The sequence below is a fragment of the Rhinolophus sinicus genome, chromosome 13 (genome assembly GCF_057876585.1).
Source record: "Rhinolophus sinicus isolate RSI-liver-muscle chromosome 13, RSI-T2T, whole genome shotgun sequence".
NCBI lineage: Eukaryota > Metazoa > Chordata > Mammalia > Chiroptera > Rhinolophidae > Rhinolophus > Rhinolophus sinicus.
Window position 1 is genome coordinate 36,645,122 of NC_142513.1, and position 21,777 is coordinate 36,666,898.

Below are 21,777 nucleotides of genomic sequence, written 5' to 3' on the forward strand. Positions count from 1 at the left end.
TAGGAAGGACATCAGGCTATGTGTTGAGCTCAGATCTTATTCTGTTTGGACCCACTCCTCCCAAAAGCATGTTCTTGGGGTAAAACTCAGGAGTATAAGAGGGCAAGCCCCAGTTGTACAAATGTATGTCAAGGGTCTGTTAGACTCACTTCTGCTAATATCCCATTGGACAAAACAAATTCCATGGACAAAACTAACATCAAGGAACAGAGAAGTAGACTCCTATAGGGATAGAAGACAGGAAATGAGCATTTCTGAACAATTACCTAATTAATTACATTAATAGTAAAATTGGAAAATAAACATGGCAAACGGTTATTTTCCATGGTTCAAGAATGCCTGCTTTGGGTCAACACAACTCTAATTCAATACAATTCAATCCAGACAGGCCCTGTTCTTTATAGCTGCTGTGACAACTAAGCAACTACACATTCTGAGAGATAATTATTTGTAATTCTATTGATTACATGGAGTTTATTATCAACACTAATCTCAAAGGAAGAACTTGAAGGATCCTCTAACATCTCTTCATGTTTATGTATTTAAAAATCTGGTTAATTGCATTCTATATGCATCTCAGTATTTTTTCTTTGTGATGAGACCTGCTTCATTTATTACTTTTTTGTAATGCAGCTGACCTATAAAAGTTTACCATGATCAAGGTTTTGAGGAGGGCAGTTACAATTGGTAAATGAAAATGAAAGCGGTGCTGAATGTCCAGACTCTTTCTATTTCAGCAACTTTTATATCCTGCTAGGAGCCCTGAAATGTACCTCTTATTTGTGTTTCAAGCAGCAGCAATCAAAATGGGGGAGGGAAAGGCAAACTGGATGGAATAAATAGGCTGTAGAGGCAATTTTTGTTTTGATCAGATTCTGTTGTCTGTGTGAAATGGACTCATTTCTCTGAGGCACTCAGTTGCACTGCTCAGCAGGAGAGAAACCGTTCAGATAATACCAGTTCTACAGGCATGTCAGAGTAACAAATATCTATCATTCCTTTCCCTCTTTTCCAATACACCACCCTCACACACACACAAACATACACTTGCACATGCATACTCATATTCACGTGCATATTCACATAATTATGCCACTATGTACAGTCATATATTCATACCACATGCACACACATATATGCATGAATCATGTGCACCCTCATGATATTAAATAAATAATGTCTACCAAACATACCTTTAGTGTCTTTGAAAGCAAATATAACAAACTATGCCTCACTCTGCTCCTAGAACCTAGCAGTGTACAGAACTACAACCTTGATTTCTGTTTTTCTCTCTCCTGGATCTCAAACTTGCCTTTGCATCTCATGCTAATCTATTCCAATGTGGTGGCACAACCCAAGAATTCTCATATGAATGTATTGTATTATATCATAATTAAGTTGGAAAGACAAAACATTGGGCAGAAACTTAAATATTTACTACTTTCTGATTTGCCTTTTGGGTTATGCTTTCTTCAACTTCTTCCTTCTTCTCTCACCCAGCTCTTAAAAGTGTTTTTGTATACTCCTTCATTTTCACTGAGCATTGTTTAATAGACTAGCATCTTGACTATCAGGACGTTTCCCACAATGTCAGAGAGGTTTCTCCATAGTAATATCACCTGGGTTGTTGCCATTGATAGTAATGAGTTTGAGAGATTTACTGGAAAAATCAGTCACAGGTATCTCTAGATCACATCAAAAACCTGGGGAGAAAGTCCCATAAGTAGTGTTTAATTAGTTTTAGGTCAATTAATTTTCCTTCCACAGTAATCATTTCTTATAAAAATAACAATACTGTTATGTTTTAATTAGTTTTGATGGTTTCCCAGAGAGTTAGACAAGGAGTTAGAACATTTTATAGTAATTTTAATATTGAAAAGCCAAGGCTTTTAAATACTATGAGATTTGGTTAGTCATTCAAAAAGTTAAGTGACCAGCTAGGATATTCTCTTTTGTGCCCTATCTGTTTGTGTCTTGCTCACTTTCTGTTGGATTCCCAGTGTTTTCTGTTATTTTTTATATTGATTTATTTATGTATTACCATGTTTCCCCAAAAATAAGACCTAGCCGGACCATCAACTCTAATGCATTTTTGGAGCAAAAATTAATATAAGATCTGGTTTTATATTATATTATATAATACCTGGTCTTATACTGTAGTAATACAAGACCTGGTATATATTATATTATATTATATTATATTATATTATATTATATTATATTATATTATTATATAAGATCCAGTCTTATATTATAGTAAAATAAGACCAGGTCTTACATTAATTTTTGGTACAAAAGACACATTAGAGCTGATGGTCTGGCTAGGTCTTATTTTTGGGGAAACATGGTAGTACAAGAGTCCTTTGTAAATGACCTGAATTGCAAATATATTCTTCCACTCTGGCTTATTTTGTAATCTCTTAATATATGTTTTGATATACTAATGATACTAATTAATGTTTTCCAGATTATTAGTCTTTCCGTAGTGGTTGGTGTTTTGTTTTTCCTGTGTAAGAAACTTTTGCCTAATGTTGTGAAGACCTTTCTCCATGTTACCTTTCACAGTTAGTTCTATAATTTATCGGGCATTTATTTTTGAGTATGGTGAAAACTATTCCTTTAGGGTAGGTCTACTGATAACAAATTTCACTTTTTTTTCCCTGAAAATGTTTTTTATTTCAAATTGAATTTTGAAAGTAGCTTTTTTTAGATACAAAATTTTATATTGGCGAGTTTTTCTTTGAGCACTTTCAAGATATGGTTGCATTGTCTCTGGCTTCCATTATTTTTGCTGAGAAGTTATCTATATATCTTATTGTTATTATTTTGAAGTTAATGGATTTTTATTCAGTAGATAATTTTATATATTTTTTAACCTTGGTTTTTAGCATTTTACAAAGATTGGCCTAAGTGAGGTTTTTCTTTGTATTAATTATGCTTGTGGATCATAACACTCTTGAAACAGTGGTTTAACATCTTAACACCTTAATTTGGAGGAAATTATCAGCCATTATCTTTTAGAATATTGCTTTTTGCACATTACATATGTGATAGACCCTATCTCATGTGTTTACTAACTCTTTGTGTATTTTTCATCTGTACTTTATTTTAATTCTAACCTAGTTTTCATTTTACTAATCCCTTCTTTGGCTGTGTCTACTTGCTACCAAATACACTTGTTAAATTTTTAATTTCAATTATTGTATATTTTTCAATTCTAGGATTTACATCTTACTTTTTTTAATGGTTTCCAGTTATCTAACCAACTTCTTTACCAAGAACATTTTCCAACTTGACATCCAGTTCTTAAACATATTAATCATTATTTTAAAGTGTTTCTATAATATCTGGATTTCTAATATGTCTCTATCTGTTTTAAGTGATTCATTTTTGTTTTTTTGGAATGCTACATTATATTTTTATTATTATTACTGAATGTAGGACACTTTGTGCAAAACATTGTAGAGATAACTTGAGTCTCTAGGTGGTTTAATCTTTTTCCAAAGAGGATTTATTTTTGTTTCTACAAGCAGGTAAGACAGAACAGAGCACTGTAATCTAATTAGGAATTGAATTGATTAAAAGTTGGACTTTAGTTTTTGGTTTTGTTTTCTGTTGTTTTTGTTTTGAAGTTGATCAGAGGCCTTAATTTTGGTCCTTATTATTCAGTAAGCAATGTACACAAAACATTTTCTTTATCTCTGCCTCAAACAGCAAAAGCTGCAATCCAGGCCTAAAATGGAAGACACATGTAGTGGAAGACTTTGTAGAGAAAAGATAACAAGTGAGATCTCTGCTTATCCTGGCTTAGGTGAAGGTAGAATAGGAAAAGTATGTAAGTACAATATTCCAAGACTCTGTTCTTCAAAGCTGAGGTCTGCAGGAGAAGGGCTAGCCAAAGGACACAAAACTACCCAGCTCGGCATTCTGAAGAAATCAAACTGATGGACTTCACTTTTTTAAAGAGCTGGTTTATTTCAAGTTCATCCTTGCTCCAAGAGTATAACCCTTCAGAAAACCCAACAGAAAACTTGAGGTACTTACCAGGGCAACTCTTTCTCGGTAGGCCCTGACCTCCAAATTTTGTCCCTCCCTCCTGCCCCAGTTCCCCCAATCCTCATAAGACCTCTGGAGGCTCTGTTCAACTTCTTGGCACATTTGGAATGTCAGACTCTGCATTTTGCACCTCCTCCAGTTTGTGCTGCATTGATGGCTCTCTGGTGCCTTAAAATAATGTCTTATAGAATCTGTCCAGTGTTTCTAGCTGTTCTTAGTGGGAGGGTTAGTTTACATCATAGTAGTCCACCTTAGGCAGAAATTCCTTTCTCAGTGTGATTTTAATTTTCATTTCCTTCATCATTAGCAAACTGAGTAATCTTTTCACATGACTACAGGCCATTTTTTTTTAAATGAACTGTTTGTTAAGTTTCTTGATCAATTTTGTATCAGTTTCTTGATCTTCTTTGTCTCTATTTTTAGAAGTTTTTTATGTATTAAAGATATTAACCCTTGTCTATGATAAAAACGAATCAATATATTTCCTCAATTTGTAATCTTTATATTTTAAACATTACTTATGGTATTATTTTCATCCAAAATTTTATTATGTTTATATAAAGTCAAATATTTCCATTTTTTTGGTTATTACTTCTGTGTTTTGAGGCATAATTAGCCAAGATTTTCTGCTCCTGGTCTTAGAGAGAAATTCATCAATTTTTTGTTTGTTTGTTTCTTATTTTCTGTATTTGTGTCTTTAAGGAATGTGTTGATGAGCAATTGAAAAACAGTCCTCTTTCTAGAATTGGCAGAGTGAGAAAGGAAATGATACAATATTAAGTCCAGCTGGAAGTTTCAAGTTTTGTTTTCCCTTCTCCAACCTCATCCTTAGGAACTAATGAAAAGAACTCATGGACACAATTACTTTCATATTGTCCTTGAAGGGCTCAGGAGCTTATGAGTAATTTTTTTTTCTTCTTGTGTTAGCCTTTTCCTGACTTCTCTCATCCATTCTCTTATCATCAGTGTTACTTCTATATTGATGTCTCCCAAATACGTACATGTCTAATTCATAATTTTCTTCCTCAGCCCTGGATACAAAAGTTTGTTTGGCATCTCTAATGAAGTGACCCAACACTTCACACTTCAAAGCTAAAATGCCTTTCTTTCCCTTCCTATACTCTACTTGTTTTATATGTCTTCAAGTACTGACCTCCCTACCATCTATCTACCCAGGCTCAGAGATTGTCACCTTTGAGTCATATTTCTTGATTGTAAGCTTCAGTAAATCATTACCAAGAGTGCAATTTTTATCTTTGAAGGTATATTCCTTTGAAGGGATTCTAAACTGCATATTTCCCATCCTTGCTTCATCCTCACCCACAGGCACACCAAATTTAACATACTGCAGGCACAATAAGTACTCATGTAATGAAAATGAATTTAACCATTTACATGAAAAAATACAGAAATAATTGAAACTTTGAAACTGTGGATTTCCCAGCACATGATCTCTATCTGTTTTTGTATTTTCAAATGTCCTAGCTCTTCAAGTTATGAAAGCACAATAGATATTTAACTAAGAAGTAAGAAGATATTGTCCTTTTGACTATGTGGAAAATTTCTTGCAATGAAAAAAAGAAAAGATCCCCTTACTGTTACACTTAAGCATGTTATACAGCTTTAGTTACAGCATATGGATGACAGGTCTTCTGAAGCTGTGCAAGTAGAGAACAATCACGGAAATTACCTAAAGACTGGATTCTCAGCAATCCAAAATGGCAGCATCTGTGAAGGTCTCCTAGGGAAGCAACTAAACCATTCATGTGTGTTTAAATGAATTACCTCACTGCCAGGAGAATGAATCTTTCTGCTTTTAGGCACGCCTAAGGCAAAGTAGGTTTTCTTTTTTTTCTCTTCAAAGATTAAGCTACATAAACTCACATATATACAAATTTTCCTAAATTTAAATCATAGGTTGTTCTGATTAAACCAAGAACCAGATTTCTAATTTGAGAAATTGTGTATGTATGTATGTGATTCTCTCCCAAATCTGAGAATTTAGAAGATGACAGCACTAAAGTATTCAAAGCAACTATTTCTTCCTTTAACTTTTTCTGCAAAAGAAGTTGAATCCCAAGAGTATTTTTAAATTGAAGAAGGCAATGGAGGGTGACAGAACAATTGGCAGTCAGGTTGTTCTAATTCTATATTAATCAAGAACTACTTATTTCACTCTTTCAGCTCAAGGCGAGAACACACCTAGAGTTTCTGTGAAAAGGGAAGGCTCCTGCGACACAGAAAACTGTACAAGTCCTGATGGTAAGGATCATAAGGGATTAGAGCTCATACAGAATACAAATCTGGCACATTTTCTGTGTGTTATGTAGGATTAAGGGAGCTAGCCTATGAATCAACATATTCAGTTAGAACAAGGTGAAGTTAAAAAAACATTTTCTACTAAGAACTTATAAAATTGGCAGCCTTTTTAAAACACTGACACTAGCTCAGTTTAAAAATACAGCATGTACCTCAGTTCAATCATACCTTACAATACTGAGGCCACACTAGGTAAATCCAATGCTGAGCTAGACTGAAGTCTAGCTGGTAAACTTCACTGATGTCTTAAAAAAGTGCTTGTTCAATTGTCACCCCTGCTCCAATCTGGAGCCCTGGCTTGAGTTTTGGCTAAGGTTGTTCTTACACCTTCATCACACTGTCTCAGTGTATCACATCAGATGGCTTGGCCAAAATCATAGCGAGTCTTTAAAAGCATCTTAGAAATAAATTCACAAAACGTTTTTTGTTTTTGTTTTTAAAGTCCCTTCTCATTTTGAAATTGTCTGAAGATTCTGAGCCTCAAGAATATGAACATGTTCTTACCCATGCACAACATACTCTTGATATTTTATAATTTGCATTGCAAAACTACTATTTGAGCATACATGATTTACTAAACATTTATTTAATTCTATACCCCAAAGAGCTTAGGTGAACCAGAATTGGTCAGTGAACTATTTATATATTTGTGTGTGTATATGTATATACTCAAGATATATATATCTTGCAGTTTCAGTTGTTTTAGCCCTCTCCCCCTAAAAAAAGGAAATTACTTTGAGTTGATAATGCCTTTGGGAAAAATTCAGCTACTGGTACTTGGTTGTTTTAAATAGAGTTCCCTGTAGTAGTTGGTATTCCACACCGTTATAGCCCCTTTTGCACAAACTGATTTTTTTACCCATGGGCATACATTATCTAGGAGAATGATGTTCAAAAAGAATACCAGGGCTAGCCCGGTGGCTCAGGCGGTTAGAGCTCCATGCTCCTAACTCTGAAGGCTGCCGGTTCGATTCCCACATGGGCCAGTGGGCTCTCAACCACAAGGTTACCAGTTCGATTCCTCGACTCCCGCAAGGGATGGTGGGCAGTGCCCCCTGCAACTAAGATTGAACACGGCACCTTGAGCTGAGCTGCCCCTGATCTCCCGGATGGCTCAGTTGGTTGGAGCGCGTCCTCTCAACCACAAGGTTGCCGGTTTGACTCCCACAAGGGAGGGTGGGCTGTGCCCCCTGCAACTAGCAACTGGCAACTGGACCTGGAGCTGAGCTGTGCCCTCCACAACTAAGACTGAAAGAACAACAACTTGAAGCTGAACGGCACCCTCCACAACTAAGATTGAAAGGACAACAACTTGACTTGGAAAAAAGTCCTGGAAGTACACACTGTTCCCCAATAAAGTTCTATTACCCTTCCCCAATAAAAAAAAAAAAAAAAAAGAAAGAAATAAAAAAAAAAAGAAAGAAAAAGAAAAAGTAAAGGTTAAAAATAATTGCAAAAACTGCAATTACTTAAAAAAAAAAAATAAAGAACACCAGATCCGTCCATTAAAAGCCAACCCATGATAGTCATGCTCAATTGCACAAAACCTGCCCCAGCCTAATTGCAACTCTATACCTATGGTTCTTAACTAGGTCTTTACAAAGCATGTTCTGAAGAATATCAGGCCCATACAATGCTCACCGAATACAAGGGAAATAAATGTGGGAAATACTGAGTATTAGCCCTCACTTGGAGATTCACCATGCATCTTTTAGGCTCTAAGAAGTCTCAGTTGTAAAGAAACTTATTAACATTGTTTGAAGTTGCTTTTTCAAACATATTTGATCATGGAAAGCTTTTTATAGCAGCATTTGTTAATAAATTTTGGACCTAATGACCCCTGGATTGGAGGAAGAAGCAGGAAAGGAATGCTCTACTATATTTTATTCTGCATGCTCGCACACTGAGATGGACGAACTTATAACAACTTTGTAAACCAAGACTGAAAGTACACACACTATTCTCCTTGTAGAGGTAGAATTACGGCATCTGGCCAGTTTACACCTGGGTTTAGAATGAGCTCACACATCATTAGAAACCCAGACTACTGTGCCGGTGAAAACAAAGACCTGCTTTTAAAACCTTCCTCCTTCAGAAAGAGTTGAGTGGGATGCTATACAATGTCATTCCTTCTTTGGGGTGTGAAAAACAGCATCTGCCACTATTTTACTTGAGTCGAGCTTTCATGTTCAAGAAAAAGAGACTTGGGTGGTTGATTCTGTGCAAATAAATGAAGGCTACCCAAATGAGAAAACACAGATTTCTTAATTGAGCTTATAAAGGTGTCAGCCATTATCACTTGTGTTTGGTCAACTCAAAGGCAGGCAAGGAAGTGGGAAACCTTTATAATTAACAAAAGGGAAGGCTCATAGCATCCTCTGATTGGAGGTTGTTGTCATGGGGAAGGAAACTTCGGCTAACTAGAAGTGGGGCATCTTAGGTGGCTGGCTTGGGAACATACTTTGCTTTTCCTGGTTGGCCCCTACTATGTAGAAAGTGTGGGGCAAAATATAGGGAATCTGGCAGTCACTGACCATCCTGAGCTGATTGCTACAGAGGCTGTGGTTTTGTTGCCCAGGCTGGTTACTGCAGAGATTTTAAGTTGGAATTCTAATGCTGTATATGGTCTGGCCATTGTCCATTTGTATATTGTCTCTCACTTTATAATATGGGCTTTGATGCTTTAAAAATATCAACCTAATTAAACCTACTGACCCTTGAAAATTTCCAGTGATTGCTATGTCTGTGCTTCACTACTTCTGGACAATGGCAGTAATTATGCATTCTATTTTTATGCAAATGCTCAGAGAAAAATACACACAGAAAAGTAAAAGCACAGGTTTTGTTTTATCATTGCTGTGTGATCTGGTTAGATGTTTTGCTTTTCTAGTTCATGGGGCCCACTGCCACTATACGCATTGGCAAGTTTACAGGGTCTGTTTTGAATTTCAAAATTGAAAACATGGCAAAACAAAGAAGCCTATTGACATAGCGGTTTGAGCGGGAACTCTTTACCTTTCTGCAGGTCAATGCTCTCTTTTGCTTTGTTTTCTCTTTATTTTCTTAGACTTTTATTAACAGCTTTGAATTTACCTAAGGATGGTAATAAATATACCCAAAATGTCAACCCAAAAAGCTGGTATAAAATGACAACTCAGTTTCTACAGTTCAGTAAAGAGGTAATTCTGCCCTTCCCATTCCTGACTGGTAAAAATTGACAAAAATGGTCCCAAAATCTTAAAGAAATGCAAATGAACTGAAAAGAGGTATAAGATAGGAAATCAAAAATATATCTACTCATAGACCATTTTAATGTGCTTAAGAGATTTGGGTTTAATAAATACTTATCCTTTTTTGTTTCCCTTTCTGGTTATAGTTGAAATGAATAGTCAGGTTGACAGTGTAAATGACCCAACAGAGAGTCAGCAAGAAGATTAACTAATAGGTAAGTGCCTCTGTTGTGGGATTTTCAATTGATTACAGTGGCCATAGGAAGTGTTTGTAAATAGCATATTGGATTTCCCTAGGCTCTACCAAGTCCCATAGCATGGCTCAGGCTAAACTTTAAAAATCATTATACCAAATAACAGTGTAAGGAGCAAGTATTACCCTAGAAGCTTGCTGTCTTTAAAGGGACTAGATAAACTACAGCATATTCATTATGTGGTGCTTTGGTTTTCTGAGCTTTGACATCAAGAAAAAATGTCTTCCTATCAATCTCACCCTCTGGCCTCCTGGAGTGATCAAATTAGTTCAGCCACCCCAAGCTGATTCTGAAGTATTGTTTTTCCAGAAATTACCTGCTGAGTTGTTTTAGTATATTCTGTATACTAAATATATACATTTTTAAGCATAACACTAAATGTGTGCCCTGGAGAATGTGTAAATGCCCTTGAGTGTGTTTGGGCAGAAAGAAGCCGGTCTTATGTTCTAACCTCTCACTCCACTACCTGTAGACTGCTGTGTCTGTGCAAAGGTTGGTGGAGTTGAATGAGCCTCAGGGAACTCCCCAGGAAAATAAAAGTTTGGGCCAGACCATATTTAGGAGTTTTTCCAGACCAACACTCTAAATCTCTCAACAGAGACTGAAGTATATCTAGAATGATGAGTGGTCTGTAACCCTTTTCCATATCGTGAGGGCTAGTGAGAAGAATTAGAGGAAAGAAGTCAGGCTTGCCATTCCAATTCCTAGCCTAAATTACTTAGCTGTGGGGGAAAAAAAGTGTAGAATAAATGAATTATGGGTCATCCAGCACATGACACAAATGTGTTTACACCTTTGCCTCCCAGAACCTCCCTGCACTCCCTGTATCTTCTCAATAGGTCTCTACACTCCCCCAGGAGGTCATGCTGCACCAGACTCTTGAGCTGCTGCATCACCACATAATAAACTTTGAGAACGTGTGAAAGTACACACACATCTGTCCTTCACATCATGGTCTTGAACATCATTTACAACTCAATATAATAGCATTTGTGTAATACATGTATAGCATAGAGCTGCTAAAGTTATAAACACACGCAAACATGGTCTTATAAACATGTCTTCTGTTTTTTGTCAACCTTGTTTATGTATTTTAAGTATCTTGATAAGCAGCACAAATAATATGGTAGAGGAGTATCCATTAAAAATTAATGAAGTCGGACTAAACCTGAAAATTTTAAATACAAGTTCTTCAGTATTGCCTTACCTTTTGCCCTTTTGTTGACAACAAACTATAGGCTCCTTGTCTAGATATTTTTTTCTTACAGAAACTATTATTTTCCTATGTGATCAATATATAGATATAGTACCAGGACAAATCTGTTTTCTTTGGTAAATGTCAAAATATTTTCCTTCTTGACCATCAACACCAATTTATACCTTTACCCTAATGAGTAAGTTGTCAAAATTTAAAATTCAAAATTAGTTTAAAGAAACTCAGTTCCAGGAAGGAGAAGGGGATTGCACAGGGTCACTTGGTTGATCAATGGAAGTGCACATACTCCCAATATAAAATTCTTTGTTGACACCATACCTTCCCCAAACAATAGTGAGTTTCCAAACACAGTTGTCACAGAGAACAGTATGATCTGAGGAACTTCACTGATTCCCACAGAAATATTTATTCAGCTGAGTTTATAGAGACTATCTGGAAGTTCAACAGGAAGAAGAAAACTAACCTTAGTTCTGTGCACCATACCTTCAAGGAAATTAAAGAATTATAGTAAAATTGAATTAGAATTACAGAGTTCAAAGATATAATACAAGATTGTTTGTGTTGTGTAATTTATAAATGTAAAAAATCAGGAATATCATAAATAACAATGAGAGAATATATTAAAGAATCAATAGAATATTCTGTAAATGTGAAAATAATTTTTCAACAAGTATTTGAGGGCATATAAAGATGGTCATGGAATCTGAACCTTTAGTTCTAGAGAAATATGGCATGCAAAGTATGGCTTCTAAGTTAGGCACTAAGAGGCCTTGTAACTTCCATTTTTGCTCACTCACAATACTTGCTCTTAGAATCCAGCCACCTTGTAAGAAGTTCAGGCACTTCTACAGAATGACAAAGGCCACGAGGAGAGAGAGCCTAGAAACTGAGAGGTCATCTTTGATGTTCTGGCCCTGGTGGATACTACCTGGAGCAGATGAACTGCCCAGCTGAGGCCAGACCAGATTATAGAATCATGAAAAATAATAAATAATGTTTTTACCCTCTAAGATTTGGAATTGTTTGTTATGAAGCAATAGGTAACTGACACAGTGGGGGGTAATTCAGAAGCCTCCCAATACAAATGCTTAGAAATGAGAGATTAGCTATAACAAAAATATTTCAAAATACATAGCTCAACTGACATGAAAACAAATGTGGCAGAAGTGAAGAGGACTGTGAAAGCCAAAACAATAATCTGATAAACTGGAGATGCAGCGGCACTAGGGGCTACAGATTTCTTTTTTTTAATTAAAGTTTATTGGGGTGACAATTGTTAGTAATGTTGCATAGATTTTAGGTCTACAGATTTGTTGTTAATGCAGAGATAGGTCCTATGTCTAGGGATTGGGTTCTAATGCCTACCTGGGACCTTGAGTCACACAAGGTAAGGAGTTGGAACTGTTACCTCTACATATATAAATCTGGGACTCCCACCTCCAGAAATTAACAAGGAGACTTCTGCCCAGGGTGCAGCATGGGGGAAAGAAAAAGGCTCCTATGATAAGTAGAAAACACAAATGCACCATGAGTTTGAAACAAATTTGTGCCATCCAAAGTCAAATTATATATTAATTTCTCAATATATAAACTGAGAAATTAATTTAATAGTTGATTATGGATCAGTGTTATCCCTGCTGTAGGTAGCAAAATGGAAATGTAAAACTATCACTTGGAATTCCTACAAAAGAAAAAAATTCTGAAGATGAGTTCACGATTTTAAAACTTACAAAACACACAAGGAAATTATCTATCAAAAATGAGAGTTAGTGGGTAAAATTACAGGATTATTAGTAGCGTAAGAACTTGAGAGAGCAGAAAATTTTGAAGATTTTATAAAATAAATACATTTAAATGACAAAAAGATAAAAGTCAGATATAAAATGATAGGAAAAGAGCAACACTATGAAAAATTAATTAACAAAAATTTGGAAAAAGCAAATAAAAATGTAGTAATGTAAAAGACACATGAGGAGACATGAAGGATAAGAGAATAACTGAGATGTTTTGTGTTCACTAGGTATTCTACAAAGAGATAGTAGACTGTCAACATTTGGAATTTAATGGCTGAGAATTTATCAGAATTGACAATAGTCATGAATTTTAAGTTAAAAGAAGAACAATAAGTCACAAGGAGGACTTATTTTTAAAATAAATTCACACGTAGGCACTACAGAACACCAAAGAGAAAAAAATTAAAGCAATTTGAGAGACAGGAGAGTTAACCTATAAAGAATTGGGTATTATACGGACAGCAGGCTTCCCAGCATCCAGAGTCAGAAGACAATGGAATAGTTGTGAGTCTTCAAAACATGAATAAAAATAATTGTCAATATAGAATTCTACAGTAGTTCCACTATCATTTAAGAAATGGTGTTTGCCGTTTTCAGGGGAAAATCGCTACTTACTCTCTTTAAAATCTCCTAAATGTTGCACAACAGTTAGAAGAAAATTGAGCCCAGAGGAAAGAGCAGGGTGCAGGAAACAATTGTGAGCCAAGAAAAATGGTAAACACAAGGGCAAATAAAATTACATATTGACTATACATTTATAATAGCAATTTGTAGTTAAAAACAGGGTAAAACAAAATTACTATTTATGTACATTTTATAATATACAAAGTAATACTACATATTTTTCATTATGTGTGAGCGTGTTTGTAAATAATATGTTTGTAAACATATAAAAACATGTAAGTTATTGATTCACATTGATATCAGGATTTGGTAATTTCTGGGAAGGAAGAGAAATAGTTTTAATTTATCTGTAAATTAAATTAATTGATCTAAAACAGTTTAATTTACCCGTAATATTTTATTTTTTAAAGTAAAATAAAGATCACAAGGGAATTTGAAAAATATTAACACATTAAATCTGGATGGTGGATATATTCTGGGTATGTTATACTATCATCTGTAATTTTATTTATGTTTACAATTTTCAGTGTTAAATTGAAATTTGTGATTATGTATATATGTATAAAAGATATAGAAAAATCCTTTAAGGAAACATTCCATAATATTAACTACAGATGTTATTGTCAATGGGGGAATTACTCAGGATACTTTCCTCTCTTGTCTACTTTTGCATATTTTAAGTATTTTACATATATATACACACCTCAAAGAGTAGTTTTTCAAAAGGATTCATAGGATGTTATAGTAGAAAATTAGCTCAGAGGTCATCTGCTCCAGTTCTTCCTTGTAGAGATGTAGTCATTTATGGTGATAGAAATCAGATCAGTCATTGATTCTAGCAGAAGTGGGGTTAATAATTTGAAAGGGAACTTTCTGGAACTATGGGAATGTTTTATATCTTGATAGTGGTGTGAGTTAAATGTATGCATTTTTTCAAAACAGATTGAAGTGTGCTTAACATCTGTGCATTTCCCTATATGTGGATTATACCTTATTTATAAAAATACAAAAAAATAAAGAATATAAGGTCTTCTAGGGCCTGGTATCTTCTCAGAATTCTCTCACAAGTGGGGAACACAGCAGCTATTTAATAAGTAAGATCTCAAAGTGGTGAGATATACAAAGTAATACTACATATGACTTTTGTAGTATTACCATCATTACCATAGTAATACCATCAATGACTTTTGCAAATCAACATTATGTAAATTGTCATCGTTATTATCTATATGTTGAGCTCTGGAAACTAAAGTGTATGAATGGGGCCAAAAAGGGAAGACACAGCAAATCAAGTTTAGGTTTTTAAAAGAATATTTTGAAGAGGTGAGTTAATCGTCCCCATCATCTGAAGCAAGTTGTCAATGTGGCATACATTTATTAAACAGTGATTCATATGCTTTTTAAAGATACCCTATGCCATCAATTACATCTCAGATATCCAAAGTTCTTTGATAGTCAAATAAGATATTGCTATGCCTGTCTAAGGGGTAAGAAACATTTAAATGACTGTACAATGGCCCCCCTTATCCATGGTTTTGCTTTTCATGGTTTCAGTTACTTGAGGTCACCCATAGTCCGAAAATATTAAATGGAAGATTTCGGATAATTTGAGAGAGAGATCACATTCACACAACTTTTATTACAGTATGTTGTTATAATTGTTCTATTTTATTATTAGTTCTTTTTGTTTATCTCTTATTGTGCCTAATTTATAAATTAAACTTTATCATAGTGTATCTGTATAGGAAAAAGCATACTATATATAAGGTTGGGTACTATCCATGGTTTCAGGCATCCACTGGAGGTCTTGGAAGTTATCCCCCCAAAGGTAAGGGGCGACAATGGTATTTAAAAGATATTCTCGTTAAACCTGTGAAGATGGCTTGTCATTAATCTAACAAATGGTTTCTCCTGTTCTTTGGCAGGGGCACAAGATGAAGCAAAGGAACAAAGAAATAGAAGTAAATGCCAGTCTTCAGCATTACAGCCTCTCCTGGTCCTGGGGAGAGTGGGAAGACAGCAGCACTGTCTGTGGAGGGTGGGGGTGGGGGGAGGCAAGTCCCACAGAAGGACGGGGAATCCTTTGCTCTCATTTCTCTAGCTACATTTTGTTCTGTTTGCTTACAGAAGAAGACGAAGAAAAAAGTTTCCTGTAATTTGGTGGGGTGACCCACATTAATGCATCTTTCAGGCTCTATTCCTGTAATTTCTGTCTTTTCTCTCATAACTTTGCCCTAGGGTCATGGTTTAACACTCACGTGTGTATCCTCGGCCCTATCTGCTTTCTCGGTTATTTCACAAAGCAGGTTGTACAGTGGTTTCTCCAAAGAAGGGAAGGAAGATGATTGTTTGATAAGCTACAGGAATCACCAGGTCCAATTCCTGTATAATCCATAGACAAAGATAGAAAATGGGCAACACCCTCAGAAATCACTTGGAAAAGGTCAGGATGAGGAATGGAAAATTATATTTTCTTCAGGGATTCCCAAGGTACAGTTTTGTTCCATGTGGTTAACGGGGAATATGGAAGCAAGACTTAATCCAGAGCAGAGTACAGAGGTAAAACAAGGGAGACAAGCCCTGACAGTCCTCTGGGCTCCCCATCACCAGCAGAACAGCAGAGGTGTTCTTCTCTGACACCGACTTTCAGTAGAGCTTGTTTGGTTCCTGATGTCTTTATCATGTGCTGTAGCATGGAGCCCCCCAGTGAGATGTGACTCTGTGAGACACCATTATAAAGGACAGCACTTTTCTAGGTGTTTTAGTTAAGAGAGGGGGCTGCAACATTTAGGATTCAAACATATACCTGTGAAATTAAAAGTTCTACTTGAAAGATCTCTTTATATATGTGCTTTTTATAAAAGAACATCTTATCTTTACCCAAGGTTTGATGGCCCACAGAACAGATTCTCACCTGAAGTTAGAGGCAATTAGAGGTCTTGTATGCAATTTTGGCTTACTGGTCTGCTTTTAAATGGTGTGGTTTGCTCATGCCAAGTCCAAGACTAATATGCTAGCTGGCCTCTTCTTACAGCAGACCACTGATTGTGGCCTTTAAGGGAGCAGCAGTATGAATAAGCCAAGATGCCAGTGGTAGTGTGGGCATGGTGATGAAGTGCCCTGGAGGAAGTCAGAAGTTGTCACAAATGTCTGTCCCAGAGCCAACATGTACAACCACCCTCATGAGGCAAGATGGCTGGCTGCTTCCCACAGCCTCCCTGCGTTCTAAGACCATTCTTTCTCGCCTCCCCCACCCCCGCCCCATGGAAACTGTTACCATTTCTTGCATATGTCCTTAAATCCGTCTTCCTTATAAAGGCTTTAGAATATTAAGTTACTGATATATTTTCTCTTAGTAGAGAAAGAAAAGTAATGGATCAAATTGAGTATTTCTAAAATAAAAGGGTGCTCTACTTCCTAAATATTCCATGAAATTCTTTAGTTTTGCCCTTTCCTCTATGGAAAAATTCACCTTTTTATGTTCCTATTAGTTTTGTGTTGGGCTTTCTGAATTTATTGCCCCCCTGCATGGCTTATTTCATATATTGGAATCATCAGCAAGTTATATTTCTGCATATGTAATATGTTTTAACGTTCTGGGTTTTTTTTTTTTTTTTTTTTTTTTTTTTTTTTTTTTTTCAAGCTGCTCATCAACCTAACAGCAATGCTATTTAAGTGACCTCATGATTTTGGAGCATGTCCATTTCTTCTGCCATTTATTCTAGACTCCTCTGCTGTCATTAGACATTGCTTTCTAGAAAAACAAAAAAAAAGAGGCTCATTTTAAATAATTCAAGAAATGATGCCATTTCAATACTGATAGTTTTTATATTTTATGTCATCTTTGTAACTTAATTGAAAGTCACCATCATTCTTGTGAAGTGCTTGACAAATGCAGTCTGCTAGGAGCACATTTCCTTGTGACTCCCAAACATGAGTGTTACTCACACTCAGCAATGAGTTACAGTTTAAAACATGAGGGAGGAAAGAGGGATAGAGACTTTCAATGGATAAAAATGAAAGAGACCTAATATCCCTGGAACAGTTGGGATGGGAATTATTTCAGTCTTGGTATCTTCCTTATCATCCAGGACAGCTGTTTTATTCATTCATTTTAAATGTGGGTGGGTCAGAGTGGAAGGAAGTAGTTCTCTGCCTAAAAACTGTAGAAAATAAAAGTAATCTTTGTACCCGGGAAGCTAAGAGAATGCGGAGTAAATATCATTAGCTCCACTGCTGAATTTGTTTAAACTTCATTTGATGATTATATTATGTTTCATTTTTGTTTCATTATGCTTTTTGATTGCTATTGATTGGGTTATAAGATTTTCTGCTTTAAAACAAATAATGAAGTTACTTTCCATTTTAACAGTAAAATATTAAAAATCTAGCTGTGGGCCAGATCGGAGACACCTCAACACAAGAAACCTTTATTTCACTGGCGCTGTCATTGCACAGACTGTACAATGGAAAATTTTAAAGCTGACTGTTTCTCTTGCACATGAATTCTGGATGTCAATTTCCAACCACACTACTGCCTGGTTATGTGGCATGAGGGGTTACAGGAGGGAGCAGGGGAGGAAAATAGCCCCATTTTAGTTATGTTTAAATACTGAGGTTTGAAGTAGGCTTTCAACATAATAGTTCTAATTAAAAAGGTACTCATTGTAGGAGAGACAAAGGGGCTTGTCCTCTAGCTGGTAACTATTCAGATGACGGACAAGTCTTCTTTCATAAAAACTTACAAAGGAGGCATCCGAAACACTGTCTGTAAGACAGGGTCACATGTTAGTCACCACAGCTAATTGTAAATCTTTCTATGAAAAACTGAAAAGCCTCTTTGTGAATTAATACAGCTCTGCTTGATGCACTTGATTTGAAATGACATTTCTCTGTATGTGGTGCATGTCGGCTTTGCTTTGCAAAATAACAAAGTTAGCAGAATATGTTTAATATGTTTTCTCGGGGAATAGGGTTTTTATCATATGATTCATTAAGGATTTGCCTTACCCTGACATTTGTGATATAAAGGAAAATTTTAAAACAGTAATTTTCTTGATCAAGATATGTTTTTACTTAATGCAAATAAATGTATTCTGTTGCTTGCAAGGAAAAAAAGAAATTGTCTTCTCATACCTGGTATAAATTGCTAAATAGAATAATACGTGCCTCTTATGTTAAACCAGCATTTAAATGCTAGACTGCTTCTAAATCTGTTTGTTTCTTTTCATCTGTGCCATACACTAAGAAACTTAAACAACTGTTGCCTTCATACTATATTTGTTAGAGCAGAATACAAATAAAATTTGTTTGAGAGGATAAGGTGGAATTATCTGTGTTTTGTGAAATTTGTTCCTCAATCATGAGTAATTCATAACTCAAAATGTTCATTTAATGTTACATATTTTGTTGCAAATATGTGTTTTTAACTGCTGTTAAATCACTTTGACTTACCAATATTTTTCCCTTACTAAGATTGGTTAATGTTTTGGCCATGTTTTTCAAAATTTAAGCCATAGAGTAGTTTGTAGAAACACAAATCTCAATGTATAATTTTTCTCTGAATACTAGACAGCTACTCATCCTGGAGGTAGCCTCTGAGGTGCAAGATATAAGTTGTTGAAATGAAGCCAATGGATCCATGAACAGCAGTCCATCCTCCGGAACCCATCATCTATTACTAGAATTATTTTGAGCTCCTTTTATAAGCCAATCACTGCACTGGCTATGTGATCACCACAGCCATGATCCTCCTCAGTCCATTGTTGATGGACTTATGATTGAATTACACAATTGTGAAGAGTTTGGCTATGGGTTAAAAAAAGAAATCACTATGGAAAAATCTCAATGTTCTTTTTAAAAAAGAAATCTATATTCCATCACATTTGATTCTCTCCTCCTCCTATAGAAGAGATACTATCTTGTTTGTTCTGGAAGGCAATAAAGTCAATCCCTTTTATCCAAAAACACCAGAGATTTAACAGTTAAAGGAAAATAGGCTTTTTAAACTGTTGTACCAAAGGAGCATTTTCTACTAGTAAACAAGGTTTGGTGAGAAAAAAATTGTAGTCAGGACAGTCTTATGCTGCAATGAGCAATCTCAACACAAATGCTTCAGAATGACAGTAAAGAGAATTTGACATGATTCAAGCATGGCCAGATGCAGTTTTTTAATCTACACCCAATTTTCCATCTCTTTGTCAGTCTTACATTTCTCCCCCAATATTTCTGCCTTACTTCAACCAAACATGCTATTAAACATTGCTCTATTTTACTGGTGGTTCTCAGGTGAAAGGGGATTATAATAGCTGTTTAAGATGCTCTTGCCAAGACTGGCCCAGTTGTGGGGCTTTGAGAAACAAAGCACCTCCATTCCTTGGTTTGGAACATGGAAATACTACTACATTCCTGATTGAATAAAGTGCCAACATATTATATTTTGCCATTTGGAAAAGCACTTGGTAAATTATGACCATTGATTCTGCTATTTGATATTGCAGGAAATGGCCCTTCTTGAGCTCAAGACTCTTAACCAAAAGAATAAACAATCCTTACAGTTGGGTAGTAAATATGACATCCTTTCTACTGAAGTATATTTAAATTTTGCCCCTAAATTAAATACCTATGAGAATAAAAGAAAATTGTCTTATAAAATTTAGAGAAGTAGGAGATTTGCATTCTTAAAACATGTAACACAAAATACTTACACAATGTGAATCTTTTTAGGTAATCATTTCTCTGATATAGCTATAGTGGATCTATGAATAAGAAGAAAGAAAGTGTATTTCTGTCTCTTTGTTAACATGCATGGAAGCATATAGATTTACAAAGAGGTAATTATACCAGCATATACTTCCCTTCCCTAGGGGAGGCGTACACCTCCTTGCCCCAGTAAAATTGGACTTGATGATATAATTTGCCCCGTCCAATAGTAGATGGGCAGAAATGGCATATGACACTTCCAGTAGAAGCTTGATGACTACTTCTCTTGTCACTATCATAACTACCAGTGACATCCTAGATAGGCTGCTCTGTCAGCATAAAACCTGGAGTAAAGACATGGAGTTGAGTTTCAGGGAAGCCCAATTGAGAAGGTGACATAAACCTGTGTTTATGTGGAAAATAACCTGTGTTTTGAGATTTGGATTCGATTTGTTACCCTAGCATATTCTAGCCTATACTAACTGACATATATGCCATCAAAACATTTAAATAAAAAGTACAAGAATCTATCTGATCTGCCTCTCCACCCTCATCTCATGTGACTCTCAACTTGGCTCACAACGCTGCCAGAACACTGTTCACTCCTAGAACAAGCCAAAAGCTTTCCAGACTCAAGTCCTTTGAACTTGAAAACTTTTCTTCCCATTCTCACTTGGCTGGTAATTTGTTGTCCTTAAGATCTCACCTGCAGTGTCACTTTGTAGAGATGCCTTCTCCAACTACCCTATTTCAAAGTAGATCCCCCACCCCAACTTGTGTTTACCTACCTAATGCCATATTTGCTAGTTCAGAACACTTGCAATAATTTGCAATTGTTTATTTGTTTATAAGACAGGAGAAAAAAATCACACACAACTCAGATGTGCAAAATAATGTAACTCCCCCCCCCCCCCCCAATAACTGATTGATTTGTTTCCAAGCCTCTATCCAACTGGTTAGAGGGGATTGGGGCAGGGCAGGGGGAACTCAGACAATTAAAAATGTCTCAGTTTCTTCACTTTAAAATACTAATTTTGGGATAAAGATCTACCTATCAAAATAATATGTACAAATTGTCAAAAACCTAGGAATTATCACAGGTAATATTCTCGATTTGTTTCCATTTCATAGTATTTTCATAATTGAATCATACAGTACACTGTTTTTTCATTTAGTATCACACATGCTTTCTTGTCAAAAATTTTCCTAAGTCATTTAAAAATATTTCATCATATGGCTCAAATTTACATTATCACTTCCCTATTCTATGATACTTAGATTACTTGATTTTTTCCCCCTATTTTAAATAAATCACAATGAACACTTTCAGTCACAAATTTTTGTCTTTATTAGGGTATATTTCCAGAAGAAAATTGGCAGAGTTTATGAACACTTGATACTTTTTACCATATTTGCAAAGCCATGCGGCCAGTAATTAGCCCACAACATGAGCTGAAAAGGCACTACAGCATGGCCCTCCTCATGGGCTCTATATTTCCCCCTTTTCCATGGGACTTATAACTTTCTAATATACCATACAATTTACTTATTTGTTAAATTCATTTTACAAAAAAAATATTAAC

The 21,777-nt window shown here is 35.6% G+C and overlaps 1 protein-coding gene across 6 annotated transcripts in view; it reads left to right on the forward strand.

Annotated features, from left to right (window-relative positions):
• The window catches only part of MACROD2 (mono-ADP ribosylhydrolase 2), a 2,124,656-nt gene extending 2,105,835 nt beyond the window's left edge, over positions 1–18,821 (forward strand). For all 6 annotated transcript variants that reach the window (XM_074317443.2, XM_088789270.1, XM_074317442.2 and 3 more), the window contains 3 exons: positions 6,241–6,318; positions 9,752–9,820; positions 15,418–18,821. In XM_074317443.2, the coding sequence (XP_074173544.2) occupies positions 6,241–6,318; positions 9,752–9,813 (140 nt within the window). In that variant the 3' untranslated portion in view covers positions 9,814–9,820; positions 15,418–18,821. The remainder of the gene's footprint in view (positions 1–6,240; positions 6,319–9,751; positions 9,821–15,417) is intronic.
• The last annotated feature ends 2,956 nt before the right edge of the window (positions 18,822–21,777 follow it).